Below are 19361 nucleotides of genomic sequence, written 5' to 3'. Positions count from 1 at the left end.
GGTTTGTCTTTTGGCCTAATTAAATTGTGCAGTTACACATCCGTATTAATATATGCTTCCTGTGTTGAACGTAACCTTTCTTCTAATTGTGCTCAGTCATTCTATATAGAATGCCAGCACTGTAATTAATGATTGGAATTCACGTCTTTTTTAAAAGAAACTGGGGTTATTTCCTACCTTTGTGACCAGACCACATATCAGATTTGTTATTTCTTGGTTAAACTGAGAATATTTTTTTTCAAGCTATGCATCCCCCCTCTAGTAATCACTTTAACATCAGGATAGGGCTTTCTAGTGGTACCATAAATGTTTATATTAAATGCAAAATTAGAAAAAAAATTAACCTTTTCCACTATATCTCCCATTGTAACTTTCACCCTGTTAGCAGAACCATAAAACCTTACCCCAATATCAATTGTCTAGTTCTCCTGAGCATAGGGATACCAAATACATACATATATAATTTGTATGGTATGAAAGTTGTTAGGCCTAACAATAAAGTTATATTTTAGAATTTTCTTACTATTACTTTTACCAGGGAGCCTATCAGGTCTGTCTTATTGTCTATATTGGTATATTCAGTGTAATCTGTATCTAACCAGCACCAGTCAGGCCAGCCACTGTTATATACCGTATGCCAAGAAGCAGGAAAAATCTCCCCAACAGCACCAAGGGCTTCCCTGGTTAGGAGAAAATTCCTGATGTCATGACCCGAAGGCTAGGCTTCTTCTCCATTCAGCTGCACTCACGACTGTTCCTGGCCACTTGACTTCCACATATGGGGTGTTTCATGCCATATTAGGGTGCACAAAGCCAGATGAAAATGTAAAATGTACCCGTTACAGTCAGCAACAGGTTAAAATAAGATGTTTGCGCAGGCAAGCACTTCTCCCCTCTTCCAAGACACTCTAGCAGCTCTTATCCCGCTGCGTGGAGGGCTGCTGCATGTAGGCATTTTGTGCAGAGTACCTGTGACATCAACTGCAGCCACCACTCTGCAGACTGCTTTTCACATGAAGCAGCAACGGTGAGAGCTGCTGAAACCCTCTTCCACCAGACATTGCAGCCAGCAGGAACGACTGGTGGTGAGGAAAGATAGTAGTGTGCTACATCCGTGGCAAGGGATGGAAACGGGACAGCCTTACCTCATTTACCAGGTCTTTACTTTTTGTTATAACAGTGTTTGAAAGCATCTACAAATAATCAACCTTCTTAAAATTTTGTGGCCTAAGCAGCTCTCTGAACATTCCATTATATTTTACCTTCTGAAAATACACACACTATGTCCTATTAGAACCCAATGATACCCATAGCCATACCCAGTAACATAGACCATAGTCAGTGAAGTTAATGGGCCATATTTAATAAACACCTTGGGCCTGAGTCATTATGGAGAGCAAAGCATAAGAGAGAAAAAAAAAAAAAAAGAGTAGCTTTGCACCTGGGCAAAACCATGTTGCATTGGAGGGAGAAGTAAATTTAAAATATGGGAACAGATTTATATTCGGGGTAGGGTATGTCCTAGATCATCTTTTAATTCAAGTATAAAAATAAAGCTATCAAGTATTTGTGTGCTAGATGAAAAAAAAAAAAAACAGCCAGTATTTAACTTATGTGCAAAATAATAAACTAATTTGCACCCCTTGCATTGTGACATGGTTTGTCCCAGAGAACATTTACTCCTTTTTTTGGCCTTACTCACTCAGGCCCCTCCTCTCTAGACAAGTGTGCTATAGCAGTGAATGAATTGCAGGCCCTCATTTTACTAGCACAATTTAGAAAATGAATGCAAACAAATCATTGGTTACAGCATCTTTATGCGCACACAACCATTTCATTAAATGTGGTGGTGCAGTCATCAGTAACCGCTTAAATAGAATATCACATGCAAATAACTACCCAATAAGTACATTGTTTAATCCAGGCTGTTTAGTTATCTATATTGATGAAATTGCTGGCAACGTTCTAAAATGTAATTTTACCTTGTGGCAACAGAAACTTGAGAACGCACATATTACATGGGGAAATCTAAGTAAAAATGCTACATAACCTCCCAGAGTTCTTTATATTTTTTTTTATTTACAAGTTTATATGATGTACAGTTTTACATGGGTTACTTGTGCAAAGTGAAAATGTGTCAGTATTTGCCGAATATAACCAAAACAAATAACTGGAATTAACAACTAGTATTGGAATAGAGACCGGAGGACGGTGCATCCATAGGTTGTTTCACTGATGCAAGGAGAAAACCCCCCCAAAAACCAGTCAAGTGAACTGAAAGTAGAAAATAAAGTAAAGTTTATACATTCTCCTGTTACTCTATAATGACTGGTTGAGGCCTTGTGTTGTAGCTTTGTTATGATCAGAAACCCTTTAGGGCGACTGTTACAGCGAAAGGAGGCGCCCGTTGTATGATACACAGGATAAAGAGTGCCTTCTCTACGTCACAAAATACTCTATGATGAACTTGAACAGAGCTACATGTCTATCTCAAACCCAAAGGCTGTTCTTGCTGATATGTGGAGTCAAAGAATAGACAAAACTATAAAGAGAAAAAAACTAAATAATTGGGGCAGCTTTGCTTGAGCAATGTTTTAAGTATTTTTACATAACCATCAAAATCATGGAGGCAAAAAGCATCCTTTAAAATATAAAGCAAGATAAAACCAAAAGTAAAAGATTATCTAGGCAGATGAACAGTGTTGCTAGCACGATGTCCTTGCATGGTGGCATGAATACATATCAGTCTCTACGTTGGAGAGACAAACTTCAGGTGACGCTCCCACATAACCTACAATGGTGAATAACGGAACCAGAGAAAAGGAGGAGAAAATAATCTTTTGCAAGTAACCTATGTATGGTACATTTCATTTCAACACGAATGCTCTCAGGTGTCCGATGGGGAAAAAGCATCAGCTGGGGGCTAAGGAAGTCAGTGACAACACAACAGCCATTTTGCAGTCGATGTAAATGTAAAGATTCTAGCAAGAGGAAGATCACTCAAAACACTATATATATATATTATATATATAATTTCCTCCTGATCAGAGTGTTCATATGCAAGGGCCAGTGTCAACAGTCACGCCAGCTCTGTTCCACTATTGCGGAAACCCTCTTCTCATATTCCCGCTTGTTTTCCTGGTACAGCTGGGCTGCCTGGCTGTTTGCCGGACTGTTCGGGTTTGGTTCATCCAGCAGGGACTAGAGGCAGAGAATAAAAATGAAAGTTACATTTTGCACAATACACATCATTATGTGACAGTGAAGATACCACAGCCTATGTTCCTTGACCCTACCTGTATGGAGGTTAAAATTGAAGATACATCATAGGTTGGACTCCAACGATTCTGAAGAATGTCCAAACATATACTGCCATCAGCATATACTAAAGAATAGAAAAATGCATACATCAGCAGTGTGAATATGTAGTTTGTTATAGAATATACTCAAAAGTGTATCTTGCCATGTGTATATTCTATAACAGAAAGAATAGGATCTTTTTTGTACTACATATTCTATATTCTATATACCGTGTTCCCACAAAGGTGTATGCAAATGAGTAACAGTGAGCGTTTTAGTGAAAGCTATAATAAAACATGACTTATAGATTACGGAGCAGTCTGTTTTTTTTTTTCTGTTTACATTGTTCCCCAACTAATCACATGAAGAAACTTGAAAATTGTCATGTCTAAAGAAGATATAAAAACTACATACAAAACCATGGATTTTCTTAAAGCACAGAGAACAGAAAAACCTGTAAGATGTAAAATATCCCTTTTTCACTCTCAAATCTTTTTAATACAATCTGATAGTTGCTACAAAATACATTAACATTTACAGATTCCCCCACACACACATATACATATATTTTTTTTTGTGCCAAATGGGATTTGCTTCATAATTTTGCCTCATATTCTATATACAAATATTTGGAAAGGCAAATTTACAAGTCAATAGAGGGCCACATTTACCAGGCTTCTGGCATCACATATTTGCTATGTATGTAAGTTCTTACCAGCAGGGCCCTCTCTCTTAGTATTTTCCTTACGTAATAATGTAATTTTGCAGGTTGTAATTATGTAAATTTGTTTTCTGTATTTATAGAATTTTGCTCTGTTCTAACCTCCTACGTATGGCTATGTGAAACCCTTGTGTCACAATAATCATAATGGGAACATCAGAACAACATTAATTCATTTAATAAGTATAATTATTAAAGATGTTTTTTCAACCAGGATAATGGGCATTAAAAAAAATGGTTAGAACAGTCTTCCACTCTGCTAACTAAACACATTATACTTTATATTTGTTTCACAGTCAGTTACTGGGCTAATTTGTGCTTATTTTAGGAAATAAGAGAGCAGACTGTGCAACTCACAGAATAAAAGACTGTATATACACGGTATGATTTTATGGTCACAAAATGTTTAAGTTCTCCAGAGTGGAGGATAAACAAAAAGGGAGATGTGTAAAATAGAAAATAAAATATTTTGTTTACATATATACTGGTGAAAACAGCACCAGTACCCAAGACAATGTCTAGCGCCAATGCATAAATCCCTCTGAAACGCACAGTCTGCACTGCACCACATTTACAGTAGTATTATTTACCCATTCTGAATAGGTCTGGATAGGTTAGACGATCAAATAAAACATTTATAGCTGAGAATGATCAGACAACACTTCTATCCCCACTGACTTCAGTTGTCTACATAGAAAGTAATGGATAATGCTTGGCCCATGCAGTACAATATATTCAGCATTAAAGACATTCAGCACATATAAAAATAGATGTAGAAATAATTAAATATTGCACTTTAGAAAGAAGATCCCGAGTAGCAGATATTTAAGGAGACATTATGCTAAAACAAATACTAGCAATAATAAAAAAAAAATATTGCCTGTTATTTAACAGGTTTTTAGATTGCCTTTGCACAACCACGCTTGAGAAAACACTTTGTTTACAGGACCATTGAACCTAGGATACAAGTTACTACAAAACGTAAAGGCAGCTTTAACACTCACAAATGTCAAAACCCGTCATACCTCACTCCAAACTATTGTGCACACTAATCCCCTAATTTTGGTATTGAAAGAATTCCTGCGGTGTCCTTTAATACAACTGCTGACAAGTGAAAGTGATATGTGAAAATAAAAGCCTCACATTATATGAAATATCTAGCTAGTCAAACTCTTCACAAAACTTCTAAATGTAGATCTTTCAGGATTAATAGCAGTACAGCACTTATTCTATCTTTTTCCTAATTAAACGGTCTTTAGGAGCAGTGTTTTATTACAGTATATGAACACTACATTTTCCTGGGTGAACCTGTAGCCTACTCATGGCAACAAGTGCACATGTATAGGCTTCCAATAAAATATTTTACAAAATGCTAAAACACAAGAACAACCTAACAAAATGAAAATAAACCATACTTCAACATGCCAAATATGTTCACTTTATGTGTGTATTAATTTAATGTTTGTTGTTCTAATGAACACATCCCATGGTATTGAAATGGTGAGAGCTGGGGGCATTGCCAAGACAAACACAAATACAGTCTTATCTGTGCAGGATAAAGTTTAAAACCAGTATGTTCAACTATTTACTAAATGAGATACTAAACTACATATTAAATGAAGGCAAGATACTCTAAAGCTTACTTTACTTGCAGTGTTTATGTCTGGGATGAGAATGAATTTGTGTACAAAAGGTGATGTCTGTGTACTGAAGCACAGAAAGGGAGTTCACATATACATAAGTCCTAACCATAGTTATTTGGGCAGAAGACACTCAGTGTTCCTATCTCCTACATAAAGAGGCGGCAGCTATTTTATGGGATAAGCATATATTTAAGAAAAGGCAATCTATAAAATCACTATTAGTGACATCATTGAGATGAAGACACAAAGTGATAAACTGCATTATTTTTAGCCTACAAAACTGCTACCCACTCCAAGTAGGCGACAGGAGAACTTTGGTTGAAACTTGCAGGCATCAACACACACAAAGTCAAACTTACCATTTGGATGAAACATTTTAGAAACAAACCGAACTGTTGGTGGTTTATTTGGATATTCTTCTGTAAATTCTATTGTGAGCTTAAATGTTCCTACAAAGAATAAAAATTAAAATCATATACCAAACATTGATGTAATTTTATTCTTGCAATTACACCTACTATAGATTGTGATAAAGTTTCCAAAACCAAGAGGGATAGAATTTTTCTTATTAATTAAGCTTAAAAAGAAGTGGTCACACCATCAATGTAAATTTAAGAAAATTACAACTGCTCATCTTGAAATTCTATTAAAGTGCTTGCATTGCAATCACTTGTACATTTATGGATAAACAATAGACAGAGAAAGCTAGCTGTTGTCAAGCTCACATTCAAAAATGTTTTATTTTTTATTGTAACCGCAAGTTCCAATGGAGCAGTGATTGATATAAATGATTCTATATTCTCTGGACAGCGCTGCTTAATATGGTAGCACTATACAAATGAACATTCACAATAATCATCACCTTCTCAGTATAAGAACGGCACCACCTAGTGGCTGCAATTACACATGGTATTTAAAGCAGCAATCCAACATAGGATGTTCCAGAGCCTCTGGGCTCACTACATTACATGCCATATGTCTATGGTTGTCATGGTAGTCACATGACACTGTGGAAACTGCAGAATCATAAGTCATAAATAGAAGCCTTGAGAAACAAACCAAGGAAAAAGGTAACTACCAAGCTGCTTCTTACAGCTTTTTTTCATAGGATTGCTGCTTTAAGCAGGAAATCTCCTGATCTACTATTTGAAAAACATGGCTGTATGTATGCATGGATACATACACACATCATGCTTCCCTTAGGGCCACTACTAGATTATGTCACAATCATCATATTAAGGAATAAAATAACAGTTCTGTATTATAGCCACAGTATCACAGAAGTATCATTAGAAGTAACATGCATAAGATGAAGGCTCAACATCCTTAATGATCTTGAATTACATTATGGGCAGATCATTTCTAACCTAGGTCAAACTTCTCAGTGCCAACTTAAGCTATCAATTTCTGCGGATTAGTTTTATAGGTTCAAATGTGTGTCATTCTGGTCAATATGTAAATATCTCAAGAGGATTCCACCAATTAAGATTACTACTTAAAAAAAAAAAAAAAAATAGCTCACTAGCAAGAGAAATAAACAAATCTAGGATGTGAACACGTCATATTGATGGAACTGCAGATTTTCACATTGCTATCAAAGTGTAGCTCAAATTCATTGGTAGATCACCATACAATCACACAAAATGCTGAGCCTTCTTACAATATATTCAGCAAAAGTGTTAGATTCCTCTCCAATCTACGTAGTAAAAATGGCTAATTATGGGTAGTACTTTGTTCTATCATCAATTTATTTATATAGCACCAGCAAATTCCGTAGCGTAGCGTTTTACAATTGGGAACAAACATTAATAAAAACAATACTGGGTAATACATACAGACAGAGAGGTAAGAGAACCCTGCTTGCAAGCTTACAATCTATGTGACAATGGGAGTTAGAAACACAAGGGCATGTGCTACATCATATTGCACACTGGACCAGCTAGAATGCAAAGGTAAAAGTATTGAGTGGGCTGTGTGTGTAGCAATGTTGGTCAGAGGGTTGTTGTCTTGTGTTAGCTGTGTAGATGGTGGTAATAGGGTAACCTAGGGAAATTAAGATGGTGGTTGAGGAATAAGCGTGCCTGAAAAGGTGGATTTTTAGAGAACACTCGCAGGCTTGAAGACTAGAGGAAAGTCTTACTGTGCGAGGGAGGGAATTCCACAAAGTGGGTGCAGCCTGAAAAAAGTCCTGTAACCAAGAATGGGAGGATGTGATGAGAGTGGAAGAGAGACGCAGATCTTGTGCAGAACGGAGGTGTCAAGTTGGGAGATAGTTTGAGATAAGTGAGGAAATGTATGTCGGTGCAATTTTGTTGATGGCCTTATATGTTAGTAGAAGAATTTTATATTGGATTCGTTGAAATACAGGCAGCCAATGTAGGGACTAAGAGTGGCTCAGCAGAGGAAGAACGGTTTGCAAGGAAAATCAATCTAGCAGCTGCGTGCAAAATAGATTGTAGGGGTTCAAGTCTGATTTTGGGAAGACCAGTAAGGAAGGAGGAACAGTTATCATCTAAACCACAGCTTGTCAAGAAATACATGTGTTTCCTTGTATTATGACTACATAGCACATACAATGCAGGTGGAAATAAATTCCAACTTTGTTCAAATCTAACGCTTGACTGTGGCTTTACTTTCAAATATACACTTGTACATTGCTGGGTTTTTCCCTGTGCGGTTTAATATGGAGTGGGAACAATTGAATACATGGACATTTAAGCGACACAATAGTAAATGTACACATTTTAGATGTTTAAAGCCGACTTATCCTTTAAACCCAAAGACAGACAAGTTACACACAAGATATTCCTCTTTTATACTCACCATCTTCAAAAGGCGTTCCCTCTGGCCTATGTAACAAAAATAAAATAGTATTAGGAGCATGATTGAGGTAAAGTACTTGTGCAGTTTAGATGCAATATTTTAGTGAGGGGGCTTTAATAAAACCTTCCCACTTACCAATTAACATGTGAGGAGTTTCTCCGCTACACAGAGATGAAAATGTCATGGGATCATTATGTAGGTTTTATAGATGTTTTATTTATCTTTTTAAAAGGCCTGTATGAATCACTAGCCAGAAGCATTCAAGCAGGAGGTGGTATTTGTGTGCTCAAGTCTGGTTGGTTACAAATACAATGGCTTCAGTCAAGCATATTCCCCCATGCGACATGCTGGTTTAAAGATACCAAATTTGCTTACATAAAGGAATAACCATTGTTTATGTGGGAAGGGGGTAATATACTTTACCTCAAACTAAAGATATTTGTCAAAAGACAATCATAAAGAGATCCTGTAGCATAGGGACCACTAAATGCCGCATTTTTCCTGCCAGCAAAACGCAAAACACAAATTGCTATCCCATGTAACACAACAATTCATAACTGAAGGCTACATGCAGTCTGTTCAGTAATTTGTTACTACCAGAGTGATTCCCAACTTTATAATACTGGCTGGAAAACACAGAATTCAAATCACTCCCATATGTAACCACACATAACATATGTCCCATGACTACATGGTAAATTCAAAAATTATAATGTAAGCAGAAGGGTGTTAAATATTCATCACATTTTTTCTGCCTGCCTTTAACATCTGTCAATAGCTCAACAATAGATTCATTTGAATGTCTGAGGGAGGATATTTTTATTTCTTGGGAAATCAATACTCATGCTGTAGATGAATACAGACGAGAGATATCCAAGAATATAAACATACAGAAACAGAAGACAATACATTTTCATCACTATATACATGTATTTAACTCTGGCATGTGTGACACATTGCAATTAGATTAGTGCTGTATGCATCCCCAAGGAGGTAGGTATGGTAAGTACTGTACTAGTAAAGCTGTTCCAGGATTCAAACATGATTAGTGCAATTCAATGTTGGATACCAAAGACTAACACTGTAGTTGCACAGCAAGTTATAGATAGCAACGGTGGTAACCATTTAGAGTATAAAATGCACAGATAGCTACTGAAGCTCCGTGATGGAGTAACAGTCAACTGTGTGCAATATTACCATAGTAACTCCATGTTGGCAATATCAGATATGAGGGAGATTCAATGTTACTGAGAACATTGCAACTGCGCATGTTTACTGGTAGAACGGTAAACATAAGAAGCTCATTTGCGCGCACCTCTATGGGGTCTGAGCAAAAATCAGCAGAAATTTCACTACAAAAATACATGTGAAGTGTCACAGTGGCCGTTTCGGCGACACTTTGCACGTATTTTTTTGCTAATTGAATCTCCACCATGGGGAGGTGGATAGTTGGGGTAGGTTCACATAAGTGAAAGGACTATTACTTTGGGGCATTAGAATACTTAAAACTACACTATCACCTAGTACAATATTTTACCAAGTTGCCCCTTCCCAGAGCGCCAGTGGCTGTTCCATGCAGCGATTTTCCTCTTCCACTCCCAGTTAAAAACCAGGAGATCACAACTACAATCTCTTGATTGCATGTTGTGATTGGACCTTATGCTAAAGCTAGGTACACACTACACAGTTTTCATCCAATAATCGGCTAAATCAGCCGACATATGACCGCTCGTTCAAAAGTCGGGTCAGTGTGTGTAGTGACACGATGGTCGAAAGTCTGCCCAAATGGACGATTGTCACCTCATGTGGTTGGTCGTACCGTTTAATATTTTCGGTCCAATCTCGTTTCCGCTGTGTAGTGTGTATAAACTTCCAACCGATCCACGACAGTGAGTACGAAATTACAGTCTTTGCTCACGACAACATGGCTGTAAAAAGTCGCTAAAGGGACGTCCGCTCTTCCCTTTATCGTCCTGAACAAGGCTAGTGTGTATGCAGTCCATGGACCGAGCGATCGGATCATCGATCGCATGTAAAATCGCCCGGAATAAAAAGTTGGTTGAAATTTCTGTAGTGTGTACCCAGCTTAACCCTCCCAATATAAACTTGGGGCTCCAGATAGGTGCGGGGGCAGTACCTTTCACATTATGGTAATAATGTGGCTTTGAAGGTAGATTATGGTCCAGCTAAAAGTAATTTCGTGTATATATTTTGAAACAGTATGATTGCACGACTATATGAGCAATTATTATTTAATCTGATTCTGGGGGATTAAAGGACGTGAAGGGGTCTCAGATGGAATTATAACTTGGGGGGGTCGTGGACAAGTATAATCTTACCCAAATATAACGGCATTCCAGACCATAATGTTGTTCTCGGAGGGGGCACCACTCACTCCTGCGGGGGGGTCCTCCTGCAACCTGTGAGACACCCAGAAACACAGCATTAGTCCCGGTTACACCAACACCCAATCAGCCGTCCTCTTGCCACGTCCGCCGGCCCCACAGCTCTGCCGGTCACCACCACAGGGAGACGCCATTTTATACCGTGTCACTTACCTTTTAAAATCTCTCATAAGGCGCCGCCTGGCCGGAGTTGACATTTGTTGTTGCTCCCGGAAATAAATAAAATAAGAGGTGTCGAAGCAGCGTGAGGGGAGAAGTGAGCTCGGAGTCCCCGCTGATCAGTAACCACGGCACACGGGGGATGTCAGATCAGTCACCCACTAGGAAACACGGGAAAACACCACAGTGGGACCGGCGGCAGGACCTCAACCTCTCTTCCGGGAGCTCCCGACCCTGGCGGAGGGATATATGATTGCACAGCAAGAGAAAGAAAAACAAGTCCTGCGCTTCTGGCTGTACAAGCCGAATTATTTTTCAAAGGGGTGGATAGTATTACAATACCGTCTGTAAATCCTTTGACACGACTATATCAACAATAAACTCATGTTGATATTTTTAAAATATTGTACTGTATTTGTACACAAACGTAAATGACTTTGTATTTATTCAAATTATAAAAAGATGTATCGTCCTCAACTACAAACACCCCTACGTTACGTTAGGTATGGTCGGATAGTTTAGTCAGCTGAACAGCTGCTCCACCGCGGTGACGTCATACGGACACGCCCTCCGCCGATGATTGACAGTCGGTGTAAGGTCCCAGAGCGGTGTGACAGAGAGCAGACAGCGGCTCGGATCTGTCTGAGGCATACGCAGAGAAGCCTTGTGTTGCAATATACATACACGGTGGTTATATATTTTGAAGACGTTCAGAAGTTGCTAGAAGGAATATTTTGCTTAAAAAGTGCATTAGTCACAATAACTTTTCCTGTGGACTGGGCCTGGCAGCATGTGCTGTAGCCATCGGTAGAGCTGAATATTTGAGCGTTGCAACGGTGGTGCACTCCAAAATGTCTGTCAAGGTGTTTTGTTTAATATTGATTTAGCTTTTCACTAGATCTTTTTATATTTAGCATATCTAGAGCTATACACTTGCTGTAAACCCACTCCAGATTTGCTCCCAGAGGGCTGCTGCCCATTAGATACTTTCTTTCCACCAACATTCCCACCTGCGGGATAAACATAAGGGGCCTGATTCATTAAGGATCTTAAAAGAAGAGGTATCTTATTTCAGTCTCCTGGACAAAACCATGTTTCAATGCAAGGGGTGCAAATTAGTATTCTGTTTTGCACGTACCGTATATACTTGTGTATAAGCCGAGTTTTTCAGCATACTTTTGTATGCTGAAAAAGGGCACTCGGCTTATACACGGGTGAACTTACCTGGTGTCCGGTCCCTCGGCTGTCAACTTCTGCATATGCGTTCCAACAACAGGAAGTTCGGCATTTGGAACGCAAACTTGCGTTCGAAATGCCGAACTTCCTGTTGTTGGAACGCATATGCGTTCCACTGCCGGGTAAGTGAAAAATCTCTCCCCCACTTGTTCTGACTGAGTTAGCCGGCCGATGACTCTGACCTTGGCCATGTTTATCATTTTCTAACCTGTGCTATCTGCCCTTGACCTTTGCAAAGCTCTGTCCTTGGACTGCTGTCTGACCACCGTGGTGTTAATCTACAGCTGCCTTGCAAGTGTGTGTTCTCTGTGGAAATCCATCATTCACTTTCAGAGGTCCCTGGTGAAAACTGGAGTTCTCATCAAACTCTGTGCCCCAAGTTAGCTCTCTAGCATCATAGAAGTGGACCAAAAGTTACATTTCACAAATAGATCTTTTTCTCTCTCTATTCTCTATTTTATTTTATTTATTTATTTTATTTTTTCTCTCTCTCTCTCTCTCTCTCCTTTTTTTTTTTTTATTTACAGTGCAATTACATAATCAACAAACAATACAGCCACCATGTTCATACATTTATATCCCTACCCCTTATATACCCCTTTATTTAGGTTAGGTTGTACCCAATGATTTTATAATCATTTATGAATGTTCCTTGTCATCTAGCTAAAAATGATTTCATAGATTTTTATTTAGGTTTTTAAATTAGCGCTCTTTTCCACCCTAGGCTTATACTCGAGTCAATAAGTTTTCACAGTTTTATGTAGTAAAATTAGGTGCCTCGGCTTATATTCGGGTCGACTTATACTCGAGTATATACGGTAAGTTAAATACTGACTGTTTTTTCATGTAGCACACAAATACTTGATAGCTTATTTGTACACTGAAATTTAAAGTTGATATTTGTGTACTACATGAAAAAACAGTCAGTATTTAACTTATGTGCAAAACAGAATATTAATTTGCACCACTTGCATTGTAACATGGTTTTGTCCAGGAGACTTAAATAAGAAGTTTCTTAAGTTAAGATCCTTAATGAATCAGGCCCAAGATTGGAACAGTTGGAAGGTATGCTGAGTTCAATTTTAACCTACCCTTAGACACATGCATCCAACTGTGAATGAGACTCCATTATTAAAGCATTGATAAATGCAATGTTGGGAATGTTCAAGGGAAATGCATTTTATTTATTACCATTTATATAGCGCCATCATATTCCACAGCGCTTTACAAATAGGAACAAATGTAGTGAGATAACAGGGCTAGGTATTAGCAGACAAAGATAAAAAGGTGCTGCTTGCAAGCTTAAGCTCTATAGGAAAATAGGCATTTGATATGTGAGGTCAAGTGCCACATATCGCTCATACTTTCCAACTCTCCCAGAATGTCCTGGAGACTCCCGCGAGAGTGTGGCAATCTTCCTGATCTGTCCACTTCCTAGTGAAGTGGGCAGAATTCAGTTCAAACGCCGCGATTCACCGGGAATCGCAGCGTTTGGCACCAAAATGACGGGATTTCTGGCGCCTCGCACCCACCTTCCCCGGCAGGCTCCCGGAAGACATTTTGATAAAATTGGTAAGTATGATATCGCTTATTGGTCCAACAGATTACAAAAAAAAAAGTGCTTAGTTTGGCTATGTTTTTTAGTCACAAAGGAATATTTCTTTGGGGGTCAAAGGGTTGTTTGGGTATAGAAAAAGAATACATGCAATGTTTGTGTGAAAAGGGATGATGAGGTTATAGAATAGCCTATGGGGGTTTTCAGGGAATGCTTGAAGGTTTAGAGGCTAGAACTTCGCAAGCCGAACAAAACTCCCTGGCACTCGCAGTGGAACCCAAATTGAATCTGTCAGACTGATTCTCTGGAGATAGTGCTTTATTCAGCAACTTTAAAGAGAGTTGTAAACTCTATTTTCGTCTAAGACCTTGTTCTTCAGGCTCAGAGCAACAAAGGGTCGGCAGCATAATATCGCTACTCCAAGGTAAAGCTCCGTCATGGGCGTTCATACTTGCTCCTGCGAATCCTGCTTTGCAATCTGTTGAATCATTGTTTAATTCACTGGGCCTGCTCTATGACGACTCTGATAGGGTGGCTTCGGCTGAATCCCATCTTAAGGCCCTGAAGCAAGGCCGACGCACCACTGAGGAATATACTGCAGAGTTCAGGCAATGGTCCACTGATAGAGAGTGGAATGACCCAGCGCTCCAGAGTCAATTTCGCCTAAGTCTTTCCAAACTAAGTAAGGACTCTTTGGTGGAATATCCTACACCAACTACATTTGAAAATATGATGCAGTTGGTAATAAAAATTGTTCATAGGATCAAGGAGAGAAAAGCTGAACGAGATACATCTATCTTCTCCAGCCTCTTACTCTGTGCCACTGGACATTGCTGAACCCACGCAGGGTTCAGCCTCAAGTTGGCCCAGACTCTTGCTATTCTGTCGATTCAAGTTGGACTCGGGTATCACCATCTGTAGATTGGATGGTAACCCTTTGATTGGAGGCAGGATTCTTGCCAGGACTCCACCCGTTCAGTTATCTGTCGGTATCTTCCATTCTGAGGTTCTATCATTCTATTTGATCTCGTGTCCTTCCGCTCCTTTGATTCTGGAGCATCCTTGGCTTCAAGGCCATAATCCCCACATCGATTGGAAGAAAGATCATTCACTGGAGTCCTGATTGTTCATCCACCTGCTTGACTTTACCGCTTCGAGTCCTTTAGCCTAGTCTGAAATCCCTTCCTGCTTCCTACCAGAAATTTTGTAATGTTTTTTTAAAGAAAAAGGTGGACTCTCTTCCTCCTCATCGGGAATATGATTGCGCAATCCCCGGATCGAAGTTACCTAAAGGACATTTATATGCTCCGTCCATTCCTGAAACTCAGGCAGTGGAGAAGTATGTGGAAGATAATCTTCAGAAAGGGTGCATTCGACCTTTAAAGTCTACGGTGGAAGACGGGTGTTTCTTTGTAGCCAAGAAAGATGGCAGCTTGAGGCCTTGCATTGACTTTCGTGGTCTGAACAAAATTACAGTCAAAAACACATACCCACTTCCTCTCAATTCTACACTCTTCGATCATCTTCTCTAAGATTGACAGTTGGGGCACCTGCAACCTGATTCGGATAAGAGAAGGAGATGAGTGGAAAACAGCCTTTAATACCCATTCAGGGCATTATGAGTATTTGGTTATGCCATTCAGCCTCTGTAACGCTCTGGCAGTGTGCAAAGATTTAATTAATGATGTTCTGTGGGAATTCTTAGGTAAATTTGACGTGGTTTACCTGCACGATATTTTAATCTACTCGCAGTCCTTGGTTCAGCACTGTCAGCATGTCTGTGAGGTGCTCCTTAAACTCCGCCAGCAACATCTGTATGCTAAGCTCAAGAAATGTGAATTCGAGGTCACCCGTGTTACCTTCTTAGGTTATGTCATCTCCTCCAGAGGGTTCTCAATGGATCCTGGTAAGGTCCGGGCATCCAGGATTGGGTGCTTCTCACTAATTTGAAAGCCATACAGAGTCCTTGGCTTTGCCAATTATTATCGGAGGTTCATCCTCTCATTCTCAGTACTTGTGGCACCTATCACTGCTCATACTCTTAAAGGGGCTGATACAGCTAATTGGTCGTCAGCAGCTTTGGAATATTTATCAGTTGTTAAGGATGCTTTTACATCTGCTCCATTCCTCAGGCATCCAAACCTGGAGCTCCCGTTTTTAGTGGATACTTCAGATGTGGAGTCCGGTGCTATCCTTTCTCAGAGGGACCCTTGGAACCAAAGGCTGCATCCTTGTGCGTATCTCTCTCGAAAATTCTCAGCCACAGAGATCAATTATGATGTAGGCAACCATGCATTATTAGCCATCAAATGGTCTCTGGAGGAGTGGCGACACTGGTTAGAAGGAGCTACCCATCAAATTATCATCCTCACGGACCATAAACACATTCAGGCTGCCAAGACCTTAAATCCTAGACAAGCCCGATGGGCTCTCTATTTTTTTTTACCCATTTTAAGTTCTTAATTACCTTTTGACCAGGCTCTAAGAACATTAAGGCCAATGCACTCTCTTGGAGCTTCATGTTCTGTCATGCTCTGCCTCCTGATCCTCCTCCCATCATTCCATTCTCCTCAATTCATGCTGGGTTGACCCAAGACCTTGAAAAATGGTACTCGCTGAATGCAATGAAAACAAACTTGCTGGACATCCAGGAATATCTAAGGACATTGAAATCCTCTCATGTTGGGTTTGGTGGCCCACCTTGTCTTTCGATGTTAAGTGTTATGTCCTTTCTTGTGAAGAATGCGCCAGAAGCAATTCCTCTAGAAGCCACCTTTCGGGTCAGTTGATACCCTTGCCTACTCCAGTTAAACCGTGGACACACCTCTCGATGAATTCCATTGTAGCTCTACCATGGTCATCTGGCCACAATACCATATGGGTGGTCTTGGATTGCTTCAGTAGGATGGTTCACTTTGTACCGTTACCTAAACTACCTGATGCTTGAACACTGGCTTGTTGTTTGTTCAACATATTTTTAGGTTGCACGGTCTTCCTGAGGACATCGTCTCTGAACGTGGTTCCCAATTTGTCACCCACTTTTGGAGATCTTTCTGCAGCCACCTTGGAATTAGAGTTAACCTGTCATCCACTTACCATACGCAATCCAATGGACAGATGGAAAGAACTAATCATTCCCTGGAACAGTTTCTTGTATATCTTTACATTTCATGACAACTGGTCCTCTCTGCTTCCATGGGCTGAATTTGCCTGTAACAATTCTCATTCCATGCCAGGGTGAATTCTCCCTCCTCTATTATATCTTCTGGTGTTTCCAGAATTGCTTCTACTGCATCACAGCTCAGAGCTATCGGGAAGAAAGTCCACTCTGCTTTGCTTCAGGCCTCCTTCAGATCCAATCTTTGTCGGATCATCGTAGAGCTTGCTTCCTTAAAGTCTGTGATAAAGTTTGGCTCTCCACCCGGAACATCAAGCTCAGGCAGCCTTGTAGGAAACTGGGACCCAGGTTCATTGGACCATTTACTATTATCAAGAAGATTAATCCTGTCGCTTTCAGACTTAAATTACCTCCATCTTTAAAAGTTTCAAACACGCTCCATTGTTCTCTGGTGAAACCTGTTGTCTTTTCTAATAAGTAAAATTTTCACAGATCACACAAACCGCGGCCAGTCAAAGTAGATGGGCGCTACAAATTCATTGTGGAGAAGATTCTGGATTCCAAGAAAGTTCAGGGGCAGACTAGTTCCTAGTACACTTGAAAAGCTACAGCCCGGAAGGACAATCTTGGGTTTTACAGAGATGCCTTTACGGTGACAAACGCCTCAAGGAGTTCTTTAGAAAGTTTCCTGGGAAACCGGAATGTTGGGGTGTCCGCGATCCCTCCTCAAGGGGGAGTACTGTTATGAGCCGTAGCGGTGCCTCTAGCCGTGGCAACTTGCTGCCCCATCTGCCTGACCAGCACGTCGCCTCCGGGTTTTGCCCCGGCCGTTGCAAAGGCGAAGGTTGGGACGCTCTATTGACAATCACCACGTCCCGGCATGAGGGGAAGTCAGGCGCGTGCACAATCTGTTTAAATTAATTATTGGCCCCCTGAGTTTTTCCCCTCCTGCTGTACCTCCTGTTTTGTGATTGGCTCTTTTGTGTATTTATGGCAGGGAGGGATTAGCTTCCCTGCCGGTTATAGCGTTCAGTTTCTGGCTGCTGACCAGCTCCTGTGTACTGTTCTAGTTTTCGGATTGATTTCTCTGTTTATGATCTTTTGGCTCGCTTTCTGGACTGTGCTTTACTGCGAGTGGCCCTGACCTTTGCTTGTGACTCGGATATCCTTGATTTGTGCTGGCCCTGACCCTTGCCTGAACTCTACCCCGCTGCCTGCTTCTGCCTAGGGACGTCGGCCTGTTCCTGACCACGGTTATCTCCTGCCATCACCACCTTTATGATAAGAGTCAATATTTGCAGTGTTGACCCTTCTTTTTAAAGACCTCTGCAGTTCACCCTGGCATGCTGTCAATTAATTTCCGGGCCTCATACCAACTGCTGGCCGCCCATTCTTGCCTAATCAATGCTTGGCGTTTGTCAGAATTTCTGGATTTTTGTCCACCCGCCTCTTGAGGATTGACCACAAGTTCTCAATGGGATTAAGGTCTGGGATGTTTCTGGGCCATAGAATCAAAATTTCTGTTTTCATCTCCGAGCCACTTTTGTCATATGGCAAGGTGCTCCATCATGCTGGGAAAAGGCATTGTTTATCACCAAACTGTGGAGAAGTTGCTCTTGGAGGATGTTTTGGTACCATTCATTATTCATGGCTGTGTTTTTAGGCAAAATTGAGTGAGCCCACTCCCTTGGCTGAGAAGCAACCCCACACATGAATGGTCTCAGGATGCTTTACTATTGGAATGACACAGGACTAATGGTAGCACTCACCTTTTCTTCTCCGGACAAGCGTTTTTCCAGATGCCCCAAACAATCTGAAAGGGCATTCATCAGAAAAAATGACTTTACCCCGGGTCTTTATCAAGGCCTTGATAAAAACCCGAGCATCGGGTTGAAACGCGTTGGAGGTAGTGAACACTCTAGATCGGCAGCCTTGTTCGTGCAGCTGTGTCCGGACTGGAATATTTCTTCTCGGGTGGACTTTTATCTATGCTGTTACACATGGACTTCTGGTATGAGTACATCCATATGTTTTGTTGAATGGATTTTTTATGAGTTGAGTTGCAACATGTTTTTAGTCTTTTGTATTTCAGTTTTTATCTGGTTAATGCACTAGATTTTCTTATTTCTTTTTTGATGCATGACTTTGGACATGGATGAGATATCTTTACCAAGGCAATCCATGAGGGGGACATCTAAAGAAATTTTGAGAAGGCGTGTCATCTTGCAAGTATTTGTATGCATACATCCTGAGGGGGCTTATTGGATACCGATATCACAGGGTGTTTTCCTCTTTATTAGTTCAGCATGGAAACAAGATTACATAATCTTTCAAGTGGTGGTGGACTATATTACATACTTTATATGACATATTGCACTATGTTGTATTTTGTTTTTGTGTC

General features: G+C 40.3%; 1 protein-coding gene across 1 annotated transcript; it reads right to left on the bottom strand.

Moving 5' to 3' along the window:
- Positions 1-2059: 2059 nt before the first annotated feature.
- On the bottom strand, positions 2060-11329 carry UBE2A (ubiquitin conjugating enzyme E2 A). Its single transcript, XM_075184287.1, has 6 exons — positions 11046-11329; positions 10827-10907; positions 8488-8513; positions 6024-6113; positions 3297-3385; positions 2060-3201 (listed from the first exon to the last, which is right to left on the bottom strand). Exons 1-6 carry the CDS (start codon positions 11087-11089, stop codon positions 3073-3075), a joined length of 459 nt encoding a protein of 152 aa, XP_075040388.1. The 5' UTR covers positions 11090-11329; the 3' UTR covers positions 2060-3072.
- Positions 11330-19361: the final 8032 nt, after the last annotated feature.

Source organism: Mixophyes fleayi, chromosome 9, assembly GCF_038048845.1.
Source record: "Mixophyes fleayi isolate aMixFle1 chromosome 9, aMixFle1.hap1, whole genome shotgun sequence".
Taxonomy (NCBI): domain Eukaryota; kingdom Metazoa; phylum Chordata; class Amphibia; order Anura; family Limnodynastidae; genus Mixophyes; species Mixophyes fleayi.
The sequence above is the reverse complement of the archived record's forward strand: the minus strand, read 5'-3'. Positions and strand labels throughout refer to the sequence as shown.